The sequence below is a fragment of the Aplysia californica genome, unplaced genomic scaffold (assembly GCF_000002075.1).
Source record: "Aplysia californica isolate F4 #8 unplaced genomic scaffold, AplCal3.0 scaffold00045, whole genome shotgun sequence".
NCBI classification, from domain to species: domain Eukaryota; kingdom Metazoa; phylum Mollusca; class Gastropoda; order Aplysiida; family Aplysiidae; genus Aplysia; species Aplysia californica.
The window spans coordinates 1,779,313-1,800,618 of NW_004797315.1; the positions used below are offsets into that span (position 1 = coordinate 1,779,313).

Consider the following 21,306-nt stretch of genomic DNA (forward strand, 5'->3'; position numbering starts at 1 on the left):
CTTCGCGATAAAACAATGTCGCATAAACTTCGAAATCGTGTTTCAAAACTGAATCAAAACTTCCGATTCTAGGTGGAAACACTTGACCCGGAAGTCAACTTTATATTATGACCTTTATTTTAAAATGGATAAGTTGATGGGAATAGAAACCAAGCTAAAATTGAACGTCGGTTCTCGAGCCGCCGGCTTAGTGTACTGACGGCACTTTAGCCGTGCCGCCCCCCCACGGCTCGGCGTAGCGAATGAGTTAAAGTCACCCTGTACAATCCATAACATCCCAGTGGACATCCTAATTTTAAACTTCCTTCAAATAAAACAAAAGCAAAAAAAGTAACCTCGTGCGCAATTTGAAGCACAACTTTCAGTCATAGTTACCATTAGTACAGCCTACACATATTGCTATTAATTAAACGCAAAAAAACAAACCTGTCTCTTCTCAGACGTACACTCCTCACATCTGACGAAAACTCCAGTTCAATAACGTGCTTTTTCTTTAAATCATCCCAAACCATAACTGCGAAAACAAAATTAGAAAGAGAAACATTAATTATTATATCATTTAAAAAAAAGATTTATTTAAATAAAACTTTACAGTTTAATATCTAGTCAAGGAGGGAGAAAACAATATCAGTCACACAAGTACCAAAATATGCTTTACATTTAAATTACATGAAACTTGCATATTGCAAAAACACAGACAGTACACACATTACAAATGTTCATTCATAACATTATCTTTGTTTGGGGGATATTTTGGGTTTTTTCCACCACCAACCAGAGCTAGGTAATTGCAACGGAACAGCATCTCAACATGACCGATGCCACCATCGGAAAAAGGTGGAACAAAAGAAAGGAAAAAGAAGAAAATTAATGTATGATAAAACCAAACAACCTTCTCCATTTCAGTTCCACAATGATCTGTTTTAATAATCTAACCTACTCTCTCCACATACCATCAGGTATATAAAAAACAAATAAAGAACAAAGAGCAGTCAACGCCACACTTGTATCGATGTCAAACTTCAAAAATAAAACAAATGAGCAGCATGTGTGTAAAAAACTCCCCTGATTTCAAATAATAAGAAAAACTTAACTAATTTATTCAAACACGTTTTCTTGCAAACTGAACTTTAATTCTCGACTTCCTGAGGGGGACTGACATCACCCATGGGTAAAGTAAACTTTAGCCTTCCATTTTAAGACCTTATTTCACCTAGGTGCACATTTAGATATCTCCATTCTCCAAATTTTGATCACCCTGATATAATGTGCAAAAGATGTTCTTTTTTACCTATTTCAAGAATGTAAATTATATAGCGAAGAGAGCAAAGTGTCAGGATCAGAAGCATTTCGTTGATGTTTTTATAAGTGGTAATCAACCTATAGCTCTATTTATTCCCTAAAAAAGGACCAGTAGTTGGTAAAAGAAGCTAGTAGTACGTTATGTTTCTTCATACCTTTCAGATACTTTTGCCAGTTTGCTTTTTCCTCCATCATTCAAGTGCAACATATTTTTTTTTAAGGACTTTGTTTTAGTAAAGAGAAGCACATTAACACTTAGTGCAACGGAAAAGGAAGACCAACAAACCACAGAGGAAAAGAAGAAGGACCGACCAAAGGCACCCTCCAACCAGCTGCTTTTAAAAATAAAGATTAAGAGAAAACTGATCCAGAGAACATCTCAAACATACAAGATTTCTGCTACAGATTTTTTAACCCTCACAGAAGAACAAGTTGAAAACATTATAAGGGAAAAGAATATAAAAACTTTCATAACGCATCGTCATAACAACCTATTATCCGAATTAACAACTCTTCTAGGTCATGGGTATCCCTTGAACACATGGTTCCCACAGACCTCCCATTTTTTAAACTTGCTTCTAAGAGTACATGATGTAATCTCTATTACCATACAACAAGGCTACAATGATACAAATCTGCAACTTCCTGCACAAAACAATTAGAGCCATAGCTTACAACTTTTTGTATGTCACAAACCAGCTTTACATAAATAAAGTGAACTGCTAAATATATATCCCCTGAAACAAATATTTCAGATTTAAAAATTTTGGAGAAACAACTACATGACATGCATTCAAACCGATACATATAAACTAATTCTCACTCTGTCTCTCTATCTCTTTCAATGGATCAGCATTGTACACACGGAAACCTTTTTCCATTCCACAGGAAAAGCACCCTGTTAATTATAAACACACAAGAGGAAAAAAAGCTGAATACGTGTATCTTAAATCTAGTTAATTTGCATCATGAAAATCTTCAACTTAATTTTTTTGTTTTGTTTTAAAGAGTGAAAAAGCAACAAGAAATGAAGAGTTTCCATTTTTCGACTTCCAATATATTTTCATTCACGTAAAATTAGCAAAGTAAAAATCAAATAATTATTGTGTTGAAAGTCGGAAAGGCTGATGGCTTGAATAAATCCATAATAAAAAACCTATTAGGATATGGAAAGCTTTGGGTCCAAGGGTGAATCCAAAACACAAAAAAATGTCACCCCCTAGAAAACTGAATGTCTGTTGCCATACCACGTGCAGGTACTCTGATTTTTATATAAAATGCTAACAAGCAACTTTTGTTCTATGATTTCCTGGAACCAGCAAGATCAGGTTCATGTCTGGAACTCTTGACCTTTTAATGTAATGTTCTTTTTTTTTTTTAGAATCATCAAATAAGACACATGACCAGTAACCAAAATCCAAATATCAAGACGATAGTAACCATGAAAAACACTCCTACTGCAGCATCAATTTACCTCACCCAGTGTGCTCCTCCTTATAACAAGGTTTCCCAATTACTTATCATAATTATATTCTAATAAACATATTCCTTAATTTTAAAGTCTAAAGTTGCTGTTGAGCAGCTTACCATCGCAGACCCTGAGTAGAAGAAAATCGTTTGCAAACTGTCTGTCTTCAATCATACCTCTTACCACCAAGCACTCACCCTCATATGACTAGATTGAAAGAAGGTCTAACACTTTCTTCGCCCACTAAAAGTATTTCAAGTAATGTGCGATGATGCGTTGATACTAGTAGTGTTTTAATAATGGCAGTACCCCATCTTATAGTAGATCGGTTTTACCTGAAACTCCTGGGGTCAGGTGGCGAATGAGTTAAAAGATCTCGACTAGAATTAATTGATTTATCAGTTCTACCTTCCGGTCACTGTGTACGTAGACTCTGAGACTACATGCCTGGTTACCGTGTATGTGACGCAGACACTCCGTTTATCAAAAACAAGTATTTTGCAAAATGGATAATATTATGGTAGCGTTAATTGCGACATAGAGACGCTGCGACAATGCGGCGTTAATTGCGACAGAGTGCGTCGGTGACAACAACAAACAATATTTTGAGAGAAAAACAAACACACACACATGCACACACACACACTGACACACACACCATACAAATACAGTCGAACCGGAGTAAAACGGCCACCCATTATCAAGGAGAAAAGCGGTCATCTCAGAAAGGTGGCCATCTTAGGCAGGACTGATCAAGAGGAAGAAAACAAACCATTCCTTTCTGAGGTCCAGACCGAAAGTAGCCGCATTGTTGTTGTTGTTGTTTATTGTTGTCGTTGTTGTTTTCGCTAGGCTTTTTTTTCTTTTGTTGCTGCTTTTGTGCAAGGGTGACAATAAAACGAAATGTGTCAGACAAGGAGGACCAAGTGCTATGGTAAAACAAACACATGGGTCACCACCACTTGGAGAACGAGCGACGCTTCTGTCACAAGTTCATGTTGACGTCCATTGTTACTTTTTTTTTTTTTTAAATAGTAGAGGGTTTTACGGTGCTCGCAACTGCATAAGGTCATATGAGCGCCAAGGGGTGAGTGTCAACAGAGAAGTCTTTACAGGGAATCAGACTTACACTGCTCACCTCTCTAGCTTCAACAGCACAAGGTCTGCTTCGACTATCAAGGCACCCCAAAATAGCAGGTCACAAGGGAGTGACAAACATACAAAAGAAGTAGAGGAAATAAGATTACAACACGAAAAAGGAAAGTTTTTAAAAAATTTTCCAAAACGCCATATCACTGGTGCAAATTGTTTTCTGCAGAACAAATGAATCTGGAAAACGAGCCATATGCAGGCTGCCCTCAAATTTCAAAGCAAGAAGCCAACCATCAAGGAATTGAGGAATTTATTTGTAAAGATAGGCAACAAAAAATAAGGGAATTTTACCATGTCCCTTGACCTTCCAAAATCAGTCATTCATTCATTCATAACATTATCTTTGAGCACCTGGGTTACCATAACGTCTAGGCTCAATGGGTTCCTAATAGCCAGACAAAAAGTGATCTGGACTTCTAAACAGGGCCATTTTTCTCCACCCCAACGATCACAGAAAATAATAATAATAATAATAATAAATTGCATTTATATAGCGCATTTCCACAAAGAAGTGCTCAATGCGCTGTACAATAATACAAAGAACATATGAAGTGCACAGCTCCTATAGTAATCCTCTTTCTCTCTCTCTCACTAGTCTCACTCTGTCTCTGTCTCTCTCTCAGTACATCTTTGTGTAAAGACAATCCCATAAAGCTTACCCAGACACCCTCGCACACATTGATGATGTGGGCAAAATGCGGGGAAAAAAAAGGTGCGTGAAAAAAGCTCAGTGTACAGTATATCGAATATGCCACTGCCTGGGCATGACACTCAAAGGCATCACACTCAAAGAGGAAGATTATATATACCGTCAACCACTTTTCAGACAAAGCACAAACCCTTTGATAAAGAGACACTAAACAATTTTGTTCTCACCTGGACTGTTTGTTCTTCTTTTCATCTTCAGTAGAGAAAATGTGGACTGTTCCGTGGTCACTTGAGACACACAAGAGAGTGGAATCTGTATTGAAGCTTATGCTGTGCAAAATGAAAATGAAAGAATCTATTACAAACTGATCTGAGACTATTCTGTCAACAAACAATGTCGACCATACGAAAACATTCAATCATCGACGACTTGGTCATCTTCCCAATTTCAAAAAGGCAAAAGACACGTGAGCAACAACAATATGAAAACTCTAACTAAGAAGTAAAAGATAATTTATTTCTGGCCCTAACGGGAGGAGCAACCCTTGAGGACCATTTTCTATGTCTTTTGCCCGAGATCAAATCTAAGTACACATATAAGTTAGGCATAGTAAAATCTCTTGATATGCAATTTTATTTTGGCATAGTTACACCCATTGCTATGGAAACGGCCACCATCTTGAAAATAAACAATGAATTTCAAATCCCTAAGACATTCTTATTTACACACCAAATTTGACCAAATTTGGTGAGAGTGTACCTGAACCAGATCCTATCAGCGTAACAGCGAATTTTTTTTCACTAAGTGTAAGAGAGAAAAAAATGAGAATTTTCCCAAAGTATAAAAAACCTTTTTTAAATTCAGGTTGCATAATGGTTTGCCAATGGAAAAGTGTTATTTTTTTCGCAACTATCTCTGTTACATTAATGGCAACCTTGTCATCTATGTTTCTGGAAAGTTTTAAGTCAAAAGGATGAAAACTAAGGAAGGAGTAGGGAAAAACTGCAAAAAAATTACACTTTCCGAAAAACGACAATTATTGTGAAACACTATATTAACCCACCCTCATGTTTTCAAAGGCAATTTACGAGGACAATAAAGACTTTCTCAATTGTCTCCATGCTATTTTTAGACAAAAAACTGGTTGATCTTCAAAAATCAGCCAACATCTCATAGCCTGACCCAAAATCGGCAAAATCAAGGGTCGCTCCTCCCCTTAATTAATATGAACACATTCACCGACTTCTCCAAGAGTTGAGGATTCCAATACCTGGACCACTTTCCTTGACAAAACTCTGATTGAAATTCGGTACCAGAAAAATCAAATTTAGATGACGACATGTCTGAAATTTTTTAGTATGGGTCTTGTGAAATCATCAATAGATATAAGTCATAGAAACATCAAAGAGTACATAAACACAATTGTAGCATTGATAAAAAGAGTAGAAGTACAGTAAGTAAGAGACTCCAATGCTGTGTGAAATTAAGGGCTTTTCTGTTAAGCCAGTTTTACTGAGTTATCTCTTTTCTTTGCCATATCGTCAGGCCGAAGGGCTAGAAGCCAAATGGCCGCTGGATCGGAAAAGAGAAGTAAAGAAAGTACTGAGAGAACTCCTACCAGTAAATGTGAGCACTGTTAGCACCGCGACGCAACTCATGCAACTGAACTCCTGCGGCTGTGTCGAACACACGTATTAAGGTACCCTGAAGATAAAAAATGATAATCAGTAACATGAAATTCATAAATAAATATACCCATCACATTTTAAAACAAACACACAGAAACAATCACAGCGGTATATTGATAAGATTTTAGCCTATCTTGCAAAAGTTGTTGGGTTGGCACCAGCTTAATACACGCATGGCTATAGGAAAAGATCAGCTCTTTTTCTCAGTCATTCTATATCCCCATGAAAGGGCAGTCACATGAACTCAGATACTGACTGAAAACTAAGAGTTCTAGCATGCACACTGTCCTTGTCAAAGATACTCCAGCCTTTGAGTCAAAGAACGAGTTTAGGGGACATACAAAAGCTCTCTAGCTTCAACAGAACAAGACATATTAGAAAACAAAAGTAAAAACACCACTGTAAACATCACTACATAAATATTCAAAGAAGAACGAGCTGCATCTTACAAGAAGTCAAGCCCAGGACCAACATTGCCTCTTCATTTTTAAATACCTTTTCAGAGGCTGTGGCTAGTCTTGTGCCTTGCAAATTCATCGCCATACAACTCAAATTTGCTTCATGGGCTGGAATATCAAGTGGTGATTTCTCAGTGTCCGCAAGATCTACTACTTGAACATGTCCCACTTTGCGGGCAGGAAATGATAACAATGAGTTGTTACTGTTTGGGCACATCACACACAAGCCTGAAAAGAAAAGAGAAAATAAAGTTTAAAAAGGTGAAACAAAAGAATACAGGCACAAACACACCTTCATCAAAGGATGACGCCTTCCATCTAAGTGAAACATATACCTGTTTATAATTGTACATCAATGGAAATAGGGTTATGTTTATAACCTTTGAACAATGCTCCTCTTCAGAACATTACTGCAAACTTCTTCCCCTCTGACTGGATACAAACAAGGCTTTCAACACTTAAAATGGAGTAACCTACGAAAACACTTTTACATAGCACATTGATAATATTAACAATAACAAGGGATCTTGTGGTTTAAAGGCATTGTGTTCGCCTCTCAGTCAAATGGTCCACGGTTCAAAACCTGCCAGTAACGACATAATTTTCTGCTCCGAAATTTTCTCATTTGTCCTCCTTTCCTGTTCTCTAGTCCAGTTCCATCACCTGCTTTCATCTTCACTTTCTCACCCCACCCCTAGCTTCTGTGCTCCTCTCTCAGTTTGACACTTTCAATTACTACCCCTGGGCCCTTCTTACTGCTGTGTCTTTCAGTCATACCCCTGATCTTAGGGTAGGTAAGATCAAACAACACGCTTTCTCAGATGAGGGCGACAAATTTCGGAGGTCCTGTGTGCAAGGTGCGCAAGTTCAAGATCCTTGCTGGTCCTAAAATCGATAAGAGTGGGCTTTGACTGCCACACTAGCAAGATTAAAAATTGTTCCAACCAAAACGGAAAATATTCTTGCCAGCATAATAAAAAAACCCAGGATACCTTTGAAATCAAAACGTGGCTATCTTGCCTGAAGGCAAGGGGCCTCCTTACTAAGTTAGAATAATGATCATATACGTTAAAATTAGCCGAACTGCAGGTTTAAGAACCAGCGCAGTCGATCTAGCAGGGACACACAAGGATGAAAAAGAGAGATAACAATTACAATCTTAGATAGAACAGCCCATTGTGAACAGGCTGCTAAATGTTATAAATAATACAGTAAAATGAGTTAGAAGGTCACTTGCATTCTTTCTTAGTAGTAGATATTGTCTAAGACAGCCACAAATTGTCGAGGAGAAAAGTGGTCATCTTACGCAGTGTTATTGAGACGTAAAAAAGACACAAGGGGGGACATGGGAAGTGGCAGTTTGTATGGGTGATTCGCTCATACAGGCAGCCATTTGACCGGAGGGTTTTTTGGTAACTGTTTTATGGCGCTCGCAACTGCATAGCGTCATACGAGCACGCTGAGCAGTTTTAACAATATTCAATTCCATTCTTTTTTTAACCTACCCTTTGGATTGTAGCCTGTCTCAAAGACATGAAGTTGCTGGGGATTTTGCGTGAAGGTGTACACTTTGATCATGGAATCTAGAGCAACGACAATTCTGAAAAATAAGGAAAATGACAATAATTCAGCATTTTTAAAAACCCTTTTTAAATCAGATTCATTGATCACCAGTGAATATTTGAGAGAAATACTTTGTCATTTGATACAAAAACCATTTTCACAAATGTTTATTCAATACGTAAACAAGTCCACAGCCTTTCCATAACACATAAATACATACATAACAATAACGGAAAAAGGAATAAAATGAAAAAGTACTAGGATCTTTAATAAACACTGGGTGTCTTTAAAACAAGGACCAATTTATAGAGCACTGGCTTGGGTCATCTTTGTACCTTCAACAAAACTTCACACAAATGAAATTCAATCAAACTTGTGCAAAGATGACCAAGTTGTTGCCCTTTAACCTTTTCCACAAGCTGTGGGCATACCTGGTACACCCTAACAATTTGTTGCCATGTGCGTGGCAGGCGTACCTGGCATGCCTTTGTAAACCTGTGTTTTGTTTCATCATATCTTCACTTCTGAACAGTTTTGAATGGAGAGTTATATTCCCATCTTCATTGTTCTATTGCCAATTTGACCATGTCTATTTTCAGGCTGCTATGTCCAGGAATCACACACAATAGCATCTAGAACAAAGACTTCTATAATGACAATGACAATGACAATGACAATGACAATCCTTATTCATCTCGCAGGGAGAAATTTGTCTTGGTCATTAACACTGGCAGTAGACGTTACAAAAGTTAGACTTAAAGGTGCACTCACGCAAAGGCACAACAAGACAGGACATTATGCCAAGTAAATACATGTCTCACGGGCTGGGACATCTCTCTCTCTCTCTCTCCCTCTCTCTCTCTGTTTCATTTGTAGCACTGTGTGTTCAGTAACCTCACTGCAGTTGGTATGAATGAATTTCTATATCTGTCTGTTCTTGCTTTTTTGGAAATGTATCGTTTACTGCGGGTCAATAGTTGAAATTCCGATGTCAGTGGGTGGCTATGGTCACTAAGCATTATTTCCGCCTTTTTTAGAACGTTTGTCTTGTGCAGATATTCAATGGTAACAATGACAATCAGTAAGAGTATCTTTTTTGTGGAAAATAGTCATGTGACGTGACTGTGAAGAAACTGTGGCGTGATATTGCTTTCTTGGATGTGAGACACCCAACTGCCACTTCAGGACTAAAATGGAGATTGTTTCTTTGGTATGTATGTAGATTAGAGCACTGATGTTGATTCAGTTAGGGAAAAATAATTCTTTCTCACTTTCACCTGTCAAATTATTTAGCTGAATAAATATAGCTCAAAAACATCTCACTCAAGAGATTTGACTGTAAGTTCATTTCTCTTTTAACTGATGTTTCTTTTCTATCTAGTGGTTAGCAAGCTATAGCCCTTCAAAGAAATGAACCATGTCAGAGGCAGCCTCTCAGGAATGTTTACTGAGATCAAGAAAAGAAAATGGCAATGGATTGGAGATAACACTCAGAAAGCCAACCCACAATGAGACAAGAAAATGCCTAAGATGGAACCCCACAGGGGAGGAGAAAGAAAGAAAGGCCAATATCCACTTGGGAATGAGATCTAGAGGCGGATCTCAGGCATATGGACACATGGCTGGTTGGAGGTGGAGAAGATTCGCCAGAACAGAGACAGGTGGAGAGCCCTTCTTGGCAGCTTCTATACCTAGCACCAGGGGGAAAGAGGCCACTGATGTTGACATGGGGAGGGGGCTTTCAGTTAGCAGACAAGGGGTTAAATGGACGCTTTTTTAACTCATTCGCTACGTATTATTTTCGGCTTGTGGACGAGTTTTTTTCGGGAGGGCGAAATGAGATGATGACTAGTGTGCAGTTCACAGGTCTTGGGGGCCATAAATTCAAATAAATATCAACATATTATATACCAACATTTTCAGTATGGTTTGCAGAATACATCTGTATGGTTTATTTGAGTATTTTTCAACTTTGGTTCCTGTAAGAGGTGATTATGCAACACAATTGTGATTGGCTGCGGATAAAATTTGAAAACAAAAAATTTATAATCTCAGATGAAACTCAAAAAATATGTTTTTACCTAGTCAAATTATGCATCAAAATAACCATAACTGTATATAGAACAGGAAAATATTGAAAAATGAGCAGTTATTTACATACATTCCATAATATTTGTACATTTGGATCATAACCTCCGATATTGAAAAAAAAAAATGTTTTAATTATTTTGAAAAAAGGATCCCAAACAGAAAAAAAAACACTCGTATCTTATATGGAATTTTTCAGAATTGCATTTGGAATAAACCTATACATGTCTTGGGTGGTACTTTTTGAGTAAATTCACCAAAAAGTAGTGGTTTTGGGGAGAAAAAAAATATTTTGACTATTTAGATCTAGGCCTAGATCAAGCACTCAAAAATATAGATTTCTCAATTACAGCGCACTGGCAATTTGAGTCCAGTAGTATCAATATTACAAAGAAGAGTCCTACACTTCTTTAGTGAGCAAAATAATGATACATTTTGTTGTGTAAAAGTACTAAGACTGGTGTCTGGGCTATAATTTGGGCTTCGCGATAAAACAATGTCGCATAAACTTCGAAATCGTGTTTCAAAACTGAATCAAAACTTCCGATTCTAGGTGGAAACACTTGACCCGGAAGTCAACTTTATATTATGACCTTTATTTTAACATGGATATGTTGATTGGAATAGAAACCAAGCTAAAATTGAACGTCGGTTCTCGAGCCGCCGGCTTAGTGTACTGACGGCACTTTAGCCGTGCCGCCCCCCCACGGCTCGGCGTAGCGAATGAGTTAAAGTCACCCTGTACAATCCATAACATCCCAGTGGACATCCTAATTTTAAACTTCCTTCAAATAAAACAAAAGCAAAAAAAGTAACCTCGTGCGCAATTTGAAGCACAACTTTCAGTCATAGTTACCATTAGTACAGCCTACACATATTGCTATTAATTAAACGCAAAAAAACAAACCTGTCTCTTCTCAGACGTACACTCCTCACATCTGACGAAAACTCCAGTTCAATAACGTGCTTTTTCTTTAAATCATCCCAAACCATAACTGCGAAAACAAAATTAGAAAGAGAAACATTAATTATTATATCATTTAAAAAAAAGATTTATTTAAATAAAACTTTACAGTTTAATATCTAGTCAAGGAGGGAGAAAACAATATCAGTCACACAAGTACCAAAATATGCTTTACATTTAAATTACATGAAGCTTGCATGTTGAAAAAATATAGTCACTACACACATTACAAATGTTCATTAATAAAATTACCTTTGTTTGGGGGATATTTTGGGTTTTTTCCACCACCAACCAGAGCTAGGTAATTGCAACGGAACAGCATCTCAACATGACCGATGCCACCATCGGAAAAATCTGGAACAAAAGAAAGCAAAAAGAAGAAAATTAATGTATGATAAAACCAAACAACCTTCTCCATTTCAGTTCCACAATGATCTGTTTTAATAATCTAACCTACTCTCTCCACATACCATCAGGTATATAAAAAACAAATAAAGAACAAAGAGCAGTCAACGCCACACTTGTATCGATGTCAAACTTCAAAAATAAAACAAATGAGCAGCATGTGTGTAAAAAACTCCCCTGATTTCAAATAATAAACTAAACTTAACTAATTTATTCAAACACGTTTTCTTGCAAACTGAACTTTAATTCTCGACTTCCTGAGGGGGACTGACATCACCCATGGGTAAAGTAAACTTTAGCCTTCCATTTTAAGACCTTATTTCACCTAGGTGCACATTTAGATATCTCCATTCTCCAAATTTTGATCACCCTGATATAATGTGCAAAAGATGTTCTTTTTTACCTATTTCAAGAATGTAAATTATATAGCGAAGAGAGCAAAGTGTCAGGATCAGAAGCATTTCGTTGATGTTCTTATAAATGTTAATCAACCTATAGCTCTATTTATTCCCTAAAAAAGGACCAGTAGTTGGTAAAAGAAGCTAGTAGTACGTTATGTTTCTTCATACCTTTCAGATACTTTTGCCAGTTTGCTTTTTCCTCCATCATTCAAGTGCAACATATTTTTTTTTAAGGACTTTGTTTTAGTAAAGAGAAGCACATTAACACTTAGTGCAACGGAAAAGGAAGACCAACAAACCACAGAGGAAAAGAAGAAGGACCGACCAAAGGCACCCTCCAACCAGCTGCTTTTAAAAATAAAGATTAAGAGAAAACTGATCCAGAGAACATCTCAAACATACAAGATTTCTGCTACAGATTTTTTAACCCTCACAGAAGAACAAGTTGAAAACATTATAAGGGAAAAGAATATAAAAACTTTCATAACGCATCGTCATAACAACCTATTATCCGAATTAACAACTCTTCTAGGTCATGGGTATCCCTTGAACACATGGTTCCCACAGACCTCCCATTTTTTAAACTTGCTTCTAAGAGTACATGATGTAATCTCTATTACCATACAACAAGGCTACAATGATACAAATCTGCAACTTCCTGCACAAAACAATTAGAGCCATAGCTTACAACTTTTTGTATGTCACAAACCAGCTTTACATAAATAAAGTGAACTGCTAAATATATATCCCCTGAAACAAATATTTCAGATTTAAAAATTTTGGAGAAACAACTACATGACATGCATTCAAACCGATACATATAAACTAATTCTCACCTTGTCTCTCTTTCTCTTTCAATGGATCAGCATTGTACACACGGAAACCTTTTTCCATTCCACAGGAAAAGCACCCTGTTAATTATAAACACACAAGAGGAAAAAAAGCTGAATACGTGTATCTTAAATCTAGTTAATTTGCATCATGAAAATCTTCAACTTAATTTTTTTGTTTTGTTTTACAGAGCGAAAAAGCAACAAGAAATGAAGAGTTTCCATTTTTCGACTTCCAATATATTTTCATTCACGTAAAATTAGCAAAGTAAAAATCAAATAATTATTGTGTTGAAAGTCGGAAAGGCTGATGGCTTGAATAAATCCATAATAAAAAACCTATTAGGATATGGAAAGCTTTGGGTCCAAGGGTGAATCCAAAACACAAAAAAATGTCACCCCCTAGAAAACTGAATGTCTGTTGCCATACCACGTGCAGGTACTCTGATTTTTATATAAAATGCTAACAAGCAACTTTTGTTCTATGATTTCCTGGAACCAGCAAGATCAGGTTCATGTCTGGAACTCTTGACCTTTTAATGTAATGTTCTTTTTTTTTTTTAGAATCATCAAATAAGACACATGACCAGTAACCAAAATCCAAATATCTAGACGATAGTAACCATGAAAAACACTCCTACTGCAGCATCAATTTACCTCACCCAGTGTGCTCCTCCTTATAACAAGGTTTCCCAATTACTTATCATAATTATATTCTAATAAACATATTCCTTAATTTTAAAGTCTAAAGTTGCTGTTGAGCAGCTTACCATCGCAGACCCTGAGTAGAAGAAAATCGTTTGCAAACTGTCTGTCTTCAATCATACCTCTTACCACCAAGCACTCACCCTCATATGACTAGATTGAAAGAAGGTCTAACACTTTCTTCGCCCACTAAAAGTATTTCAAGTAATGTGCGATGATGCGTTGATACTAGTAGTGTTTTAATAATGGCAGTACCCCATCTTATAGTAGATCGGTTTTACCTGAAACTCCTGGGGTCAGGTGGCGAATGAGTTAAAAGATCTCGACTAGAATTAATTGATTTATCAGTTCTACCTTCCGGTCACTGTGTACGTAGACTCTGAGACTACATGCCTGGTTACCGTGTATGTGACGCAGACACTCCGTTTATCAAAAACAAGTATTTTGCAAAATGGATAATATTATGGTAGCGTTAATTGCGACATAGAGACGCTGCGACAATGCGGCGTTAATTGCGACAGAGTGCGTCGGTGACAACAACAAAAAATGTTTTGAAAGAAAAACAAACACACACACATGCACACACACACACTCACACACACACAATACAAATACAGTCGAACCGGAGTAAAACGGCCACCCATTGTCAAGGAGAAAAGTGGCCGTATAAGACAGGTGGCCATCTTAGGCAGGACTGATCAAGATGAAGAAAACAAACCATTCCTTTCTGAGGTCCAGACCGAAAGTAGCCGCATTGTTGTTGTTGTTGTTTATTGTTGTCGTTGTTGTTTTCGCTAGGCTTTTTTTTCTTTTGTTGCTGCTTTTGTGCAAGGGTGACAATAAAACGAAATGTGTCAGACAAGGAGGACCAAGTGCTATGGTAAAACAAACACATGGGTCACCACCACTTGGAGAACGAGCGACGCTTCTGTCACAAGTTCATGTTGACGTCCATTGTTACTTTTTTTTTTTTTTAAATAGTAGAGGGTTTTACGGTGCTCGCAACTGCATAAGGTCATATGAGCGCCAAGGGGTGAGTGTCAACAGAGAAGTCTTTACAGGGAATCAGACTTACACTGCTCACCTCTCAAGCTTCAACAGCACAAGGTCTGCTTCGACTATCAAGGCACCCCAAAATAGCAGGTCACAAGGGAGTGACAAACATACAAAAGAAGTAGAGGAAAATGACAATAGTAAGGATCAGGAAAGAAAAAGGAGCAGTTCCCTGTTGTAGATCAGGCACAGTTATATAAGCGTGACATGAATCAGCCCATTTACAATTCTACTATGCTTGAACGAGATATGTCCCCCCTTTGGGAAGGGCCTAAAGATACTTCAGTCAGTGGCACCGCCCGGGGGGGGGCTTGTTACTTTGTAACAGACTGGGTAAACAGTGACCATTCATCTCACTTACAATTTGTGTATGAGTTCTGAGCGGCACTTTTATGGGTTATATGAGGGATCACACGCTTACCTCACCAGCAGCTGAAAATTGTTACCTATTGGTCAAAACTCTGAGGGGCCTACGCAACATGATTGGTTGGAGGGACTACCAAACTACGACGACAGGTGATTGGAATATGACAGCTCGCCCACAACGCCAGGGGCCAATGCACAATTAATGATAAAATGTAAAGGAGTAACTAAGGTGGCCGTCTAAGACAGGTGTTATTGCTTTCTGTGATAGGGGTTGTGTGTTGAAATAAGGTGGCCGCGGCCGCGTTGGACAGGTGCCCGTTTTACACAGTTAAATTATATATAGAAAAAAACGCAAGGAGGGAAATAGAAAGTGGCTGTTCGTACAGGTGGCCGTCAGGGCAGGTACGACTGTACACATACACAAGCACACACATTTACACACACAGACACATGCACACATACACTCACACACACTGACACACGCACACATACACACACACAAACACACAGCGCCCATGCTTGTGGCCTTATTAAATACACACACACACACACACACACACACACACACACACACACCAAACTATTGTATGCTGCTACTGATGTTTTGTTGTAATATTTGTTGCCTCGACTCTAGTGTACAGAAAGTATTTGTGGATTTTTGCCACACTTTTCAAGTTTGCCTTCACAACTGTTTCAGTTGGTGTCAAGGGCGGAAGCCCAGGGGGTAATGATGTTAAGGTTCTTGTGAAGCGGAGATACTGTGGAGACACCGAACTCTCCCCCTTACGCACCTCTGGGTATAGCTGGATTCTTTCAGAGAACGAGGCATGCATCTCGAGCTGTCAGTCCATGTACTCAGCTAACCTCTCATTATCTCAAGACCGTTAAGTGCGTGAGCGAAGAGCCACATCCTTACAGAGGTGACACTGTTAACCTAAACCTTGCGGTTCAGGAACAGAACGCAAAAGACCTAGAGGAGACAACCTTGACAAATAATCCTTAAGACCAAGGTGTACCAACGTGCCCACAGGATGTATGGCTGCGGGTTAGTCAGACTCTTACGTGGGTGTTTGGCAGCCTTAGGGGCGGCGCCAGGCATGAATATGTCCCCTTCCCTGGTATGGGGCTCTGCCAGGGTGACAGTGTACATCCCAAAGCTATAAAACGCATCATGAATTTAAATATTTCTTTTTAAAGGGAAACAGCGTGGGAGCTACGGAGATTGTGCTCCCTTGAAGACACTCCCAGCATTACCGCCTTAAAAGGTAGCAAGGAAAAGAGGAAGGACAGGAAGTTGTAGAAAGAAATGTTCCGGGAAGAGGAAAAGTCGGATAAATACAGACAAAAACCAAGCCATATGCTACTCAAATTGCAGCAGTGTCAGGCAAAGAGGTTCAGATCTGGAAAACCTTATCTATGAAACGGATATTATGATGCTCCAGGAGACGGACGTAGAAAATTTCAAACGCCATTGCTACAAGGCCTACACGAATCCATGTAGTGTGACCCATCATGGCCAACTAATATTTAGTCAAACAGGGCGTTACACACAGACTGATTGATGCGAAGCGATTCAACAGGGAGGACAGGGAGGTCCAAATTATGGAGTGTGAGGTGAGGAAGAGGAAATGGGCGCTTGTCAACATCTATGGGGAATAACAGAGCCAGGATAGAGGAGGATTGGAACTTCCTGGAGGAGGTCGGCCAACTGAGTGAAAGGGTGACGATCGTTAGGGACTTCAACGCCAGGAGTGTGACATGGGGAAATGTACACGATAACATTCTAGGAAAGGCTCTGAAGAAGGCGATTGATAGATTGCAGTTTTCCCATCCTCAACGGAACACACATGACAAGGATCGCACAGCGCAATGGAGAGGAAGATTCAAACATAGATTTGGCATTGATTACAGCAGGTTCGGAGGTCCTTGCTAAATGGCAGGCTCTGTCAGACAACGGAAGTGATCATCTGCCTTGTTCCATCATGATCAATTGCCACGAGGGGAAGGATGAAAAACGCAAGATGAAAAAAACATTCAGATATGAAAAGGACAGTGGCTCTACTGCGCTGCAAAAAATAGGAGAAATCCAACTTTGTTCAGCCGCCTTATTGGAATCCTGTGCTTGAAAAGCTGTGGCTACAGAAGAGAAGGTCAACAAGAGTACATGGCATAGGGCGAGGAAGTCAGACAAAGTATCAAAAGAGGAAAAGAATATATTCTCAGAGAGCGGATGAAAAGAGACGGGCGGCTTTTCAGGGAAAGTGCAAATGAGGCCAAACAGGAACGGTGGGAGCAGTACGTGACCGAAGTGTCATCAGTGAAGGCACCACACAGGTGCTGGAAATTGCACAGAAAAATGAAGGGATTAAGGACTAACGCTGGCTCTCTGTCTGTTAAAGAGGAGAACGATAGGCTACTGGAGACAGATGAAGCAAAAGGATGGGCTTTCCTTGAGAGGTACAGCAAGCAAACTCACCAAGGCAACATGGAGGAGCGTGCCAACATCCGGGCAATTATGAAAACTGCTGTTCCAGAGGTGCTGTATGGAGAGGGTGTCACAATACAGGAAGCAAAGCGGGTAATAAGCGGAATGAAGGATAGTGCAGCAGGGCCTGATGGGGTGAGATACAGTCATTTTAAGTATGCAGATGAAGAAGATCTATAAGAGCATGGAGGAGGGCTTCAACGACAGTCTGGCCAAAGGCAAGATCCCAGAGTAGTGGCTACACAGCTATCTCATGCCTCTTCCTAAACCAGGCAAAGACAACTTTAACATCAATCGATACAGATTCATCACCATGCAGAACATGTATGAAAAGATCCTGGAAAAGATTTTGTGGCCAAAAGGCTGGCAAAATTACCTAGAGAGGAAAAAGCTCCCTCCAGACGGCCTAGGAAGCTACAGGTAAAGACACCAGCACACACACGGCTGTGTTAGCCTTTGATGTATTTGAAGGGTTCCAGAGAAAGGAGTAGACAGCAATGGCTGCTATAGACCTAGAGGATGCTTACAACTGAGTTGATTACGGCAAGCTCATGGATCTCCTGACGGAAATGAATGTTGACCCCTGGTTGGTAAAATGGATCTCCGAAGCTCTGTTTGAGAGGAAGGTGGCGCTGAGAAGTGGGCAATGGATGTCAGACCAAGTAGTGATTGCCTCAGGACTGCCACAAGGATCAGCCTTATCACCGGTCCTGTTCAAATATACACACATCCAAAATTGCCAGGATCGATGTAAGTTGAGCAGGAAAAATCCTAACTTCTGCAGATGATGTGATGGTCTACGGACAAGGTCGTGATAGGCTAGCGGTTGGACGGATGCTACAGGACAGGCTGGGCAAGGTCGCAGATTGATGTGAGGAATACAAGGCGGTCATCAGTTCAGACAAAGCACAGGTCATCTGGTGCTCACTCAACAACCGTTGTGAAAGATCCTACCCCTCCAATTGTGTTTGACTACTTTCTCAAAGACTGACAGCATGAGCTGTAGTACCTGGGAATCACTCTGGACAGGACACTTTCTTTCCGAAGACATTGACAATGTTGCTGTCAGGGCTCAGAAGGGCATCAATGTAGTGAAGACCTTGGCTTCAGCAGGAATTCAACAGAGAGTTCTTTTTCTCCTTTAATGCAGCTAGTTCAGTTGTTCTGTCAGTAATAGACTATGGTCTGGGCATCCTCTCCCTGTCCAAGACTCAGATAGACAGGTTGAAGAGAGTACAGAATGCAAGGGCCGTTCTGGGATGCACAAAGGACACCCATGTTGTCTGTATGAGATTATACATCCTTGACCTGGCCAGCATCAAGAGTGAGGCATAAGGTGGCACACGCAAAGCTGTACTTGAATGTTTTGGGAGACCCGAGGCACCCTTTTTGCACGACAACCTAAGCAGCATCAAAGGAAACAGGATCAAACGGGCAGCTTGAGGAAAGTTTGTGGCATCGATGAAATATGCTGTGGAAAGAAATGGTTTGAACTGAGCCCCGATTGCAGAAGCCTGGCCCACATTCACATCACTATGGGTCGTGAAAGACGGGAATGTGCTGCTGTCATCAACGACAATCAAGTTAATTGAGGAGCACTCCAAGCCAGAGGACCCAGCACAGTGATCAACACGGATGAATCGGTCAGGAAGGATGAGAGAAGTGGGTGAAATAAATAAAAATGAACAAGGAAAGTGCTATACATACACCAAAACTGAGTGCAAGATAAGAGTGATAGTGGTCACAAAAATACAATATTATTGTCCCTGTCCCTTGCATAGAGTGTCTTGAGGAAAGTATTTTTAAAATGAAAAGATGGATAATGCTTTATCGATTAAAAATCATCACAGACGACTATATTATAATACGAAATTAGTATTTTTTTATTTCACAGACAGCTGTGCTCGGACACAAGTTGGGGGTGTGGCTTCTAAACTCGGCCATCATGAGTATGAGACAAAAGACAGACACTGACACACAACTGGAAAAACACTTTGGTCACAAAAGCAATTCTTGATTAAACCAAATATGTTACCATGATCCTGATTCCATCCAGCAAACAGAAGCCCATTAGTATACGGGCTAGAAGATCCCAAATTCATAATTTGTTAGAAAGTTTTGACAAGATTGTTTTCCTTGTGATCAGATACTCCGTCATCGCACTATTATAAGCATTGACTTGCCAGGGCTTTTGCCATTTTCGCAAGACAAAGAATGGTATGTTTAATGGGGGGGGTTTAAATTCTAAAATAAGGCAATGAAGTTTTTCAAGAATGAATGTATACATGAGTATGCCTTCCTGATTAAAGATATTAAAGTAATCCAAGGTGAATGTCACTTTTCAGTTCCCTATTAAAAGGAAAAATATGTCACACATGACCTATATGGCATATTACGTTTAAAAATGTGCATTCGTTTTTTTTATGGCCCCGCGGGGGGGCCCCCCCCTTTTTTTTTTCCCCTTTTTTTAAAAATTCAAAAAAAAATTTTCTTTTAACCCCCCCCCCCCCCCCCCCCCCCCCCCCCCTTTTTCTTCTTTTTTTTACAGACACACACGCGCGCGCGCGCGCGCACACTCACACACAAACACACATGTTTGTTTTGTTTGTTTTTTGTTTGTGTGTTGTTTTGGTTTTGGTTTTGTTTTGTTTTTTTGTTTTTTTGGGGTCTTGTTTTGTTTTGTTGGGGTAGAGGGGTAGGAGGGAGAAGGGTAGGACAGATAGACAGACAGACAGACAGACAGACGGACGGACGGACGGACGGACGGACAAAGAGAGAGAGGGGGGAGAGAGAAAGGGAGAGAGAGACGAGAGAGCGAGAGAGAGAGAGAGTCTTTTGTAAGGCACCAATCCAAGCGGATTTTACTACACAAATACAGAACATTGCTCCTGGTTTCTCCTGGTGCATAATCAGGGTGGATTTTTAATTAATTTTTTTTTTAAACGTTGGAAAGCACACGTGATTTTGGCGGTGAAACGCTTCTTGTGCCACGCGTTACCTAAAATAAAACTTAATAAATGCGCTAATAATATCCGGGTGCATGAGTGATAAGGCGCAGTCGAGGATGCCCACCCATTGCCGAGGAGAAAAGTGACTGTCTTAGACAGGTAGACGTCTTACATGGTGTCAGTATATAATGTAAGCAATATGGGGGGGGGGGACAATTTGCATAGGTGATTGTCTTTTTTTGTTTTATCCCTTGCCCAGAGATTGACGCCATCTGATTAGTAGCAAAAAGTGTGTAGGCCTATTTTTTTCCTCCAAAAGTGTATTACGAGCATTCTTAGTATGACATGTAGCTGTTACAGATAGAGATTCAATGATAATAGATTATAAGTTAATAATCTGAGAGCAATGATGATTTTAGAAATAATAGTGGTGGTGGTGGTGGTGAGTGATGATGTGGGAATGCATTTTAAGTTATGTTAGTGTTAGTCCTGTCTTCATCTGCTCCAATGAGTCACGAGAGACGTGGGCGCCCTCTGTCCCTGGTGATTGTCTTGTGGCTGGTTCGATTATATATCGATAAAAGCGGATAACAAGTATAATTATGAGGGGGGGGGGGGGACATGATCATAATTAACCCGGAGAAAGAACAATACGTACATTAGAAACAAAATAAAGTCAAGACACTAAACGAGTGCGGATTTTAAAGCTCCGCGCCCACCTAGCTATGGGCACTCCAAAGTTGGGGATAGATAGAGATAGTGGGAGAGAGAGAGAGAGAGA

General features: G+C 39.6%; 1 protein-coding gene across 1 annotated transcript in view; it reads right to left on the reverse strand.

The window, feature by feature from the left end:
* Positions 1-19,752, reverse strand: part of LOC101856785 (WD repeat domain phosphoinositide-interacting protein 3) — a gene marked incomplete in the record, with an annotated part of 20,964 nt that extends 1,212 nt beyond the window's left edge. Inside the window, 8 exon segments of the mRNA XM_013079242.2 lie at positions 4,799-4,900; positions 6,190-6,275; positions 6,755-6,945; positions 8,223-8,317; positions 11,276-11,363; positions 11,585-11,686; positions 12,975-13,049; positions 19,613-19,752. Coding sequence (XP_012934696.1) covers positions 4,799-4,900; positions 6,190-6,275; positions 6,755-6,945; positions 8,223-8,317; positions 11,276-11,363; positions 11,585-11,686; positions 12,975-13,049; positions 19,613-19,679 — 806 coding nt within the window.
* Positions 19,753-21,306: the final 1,554 nt, after the last annotated feature.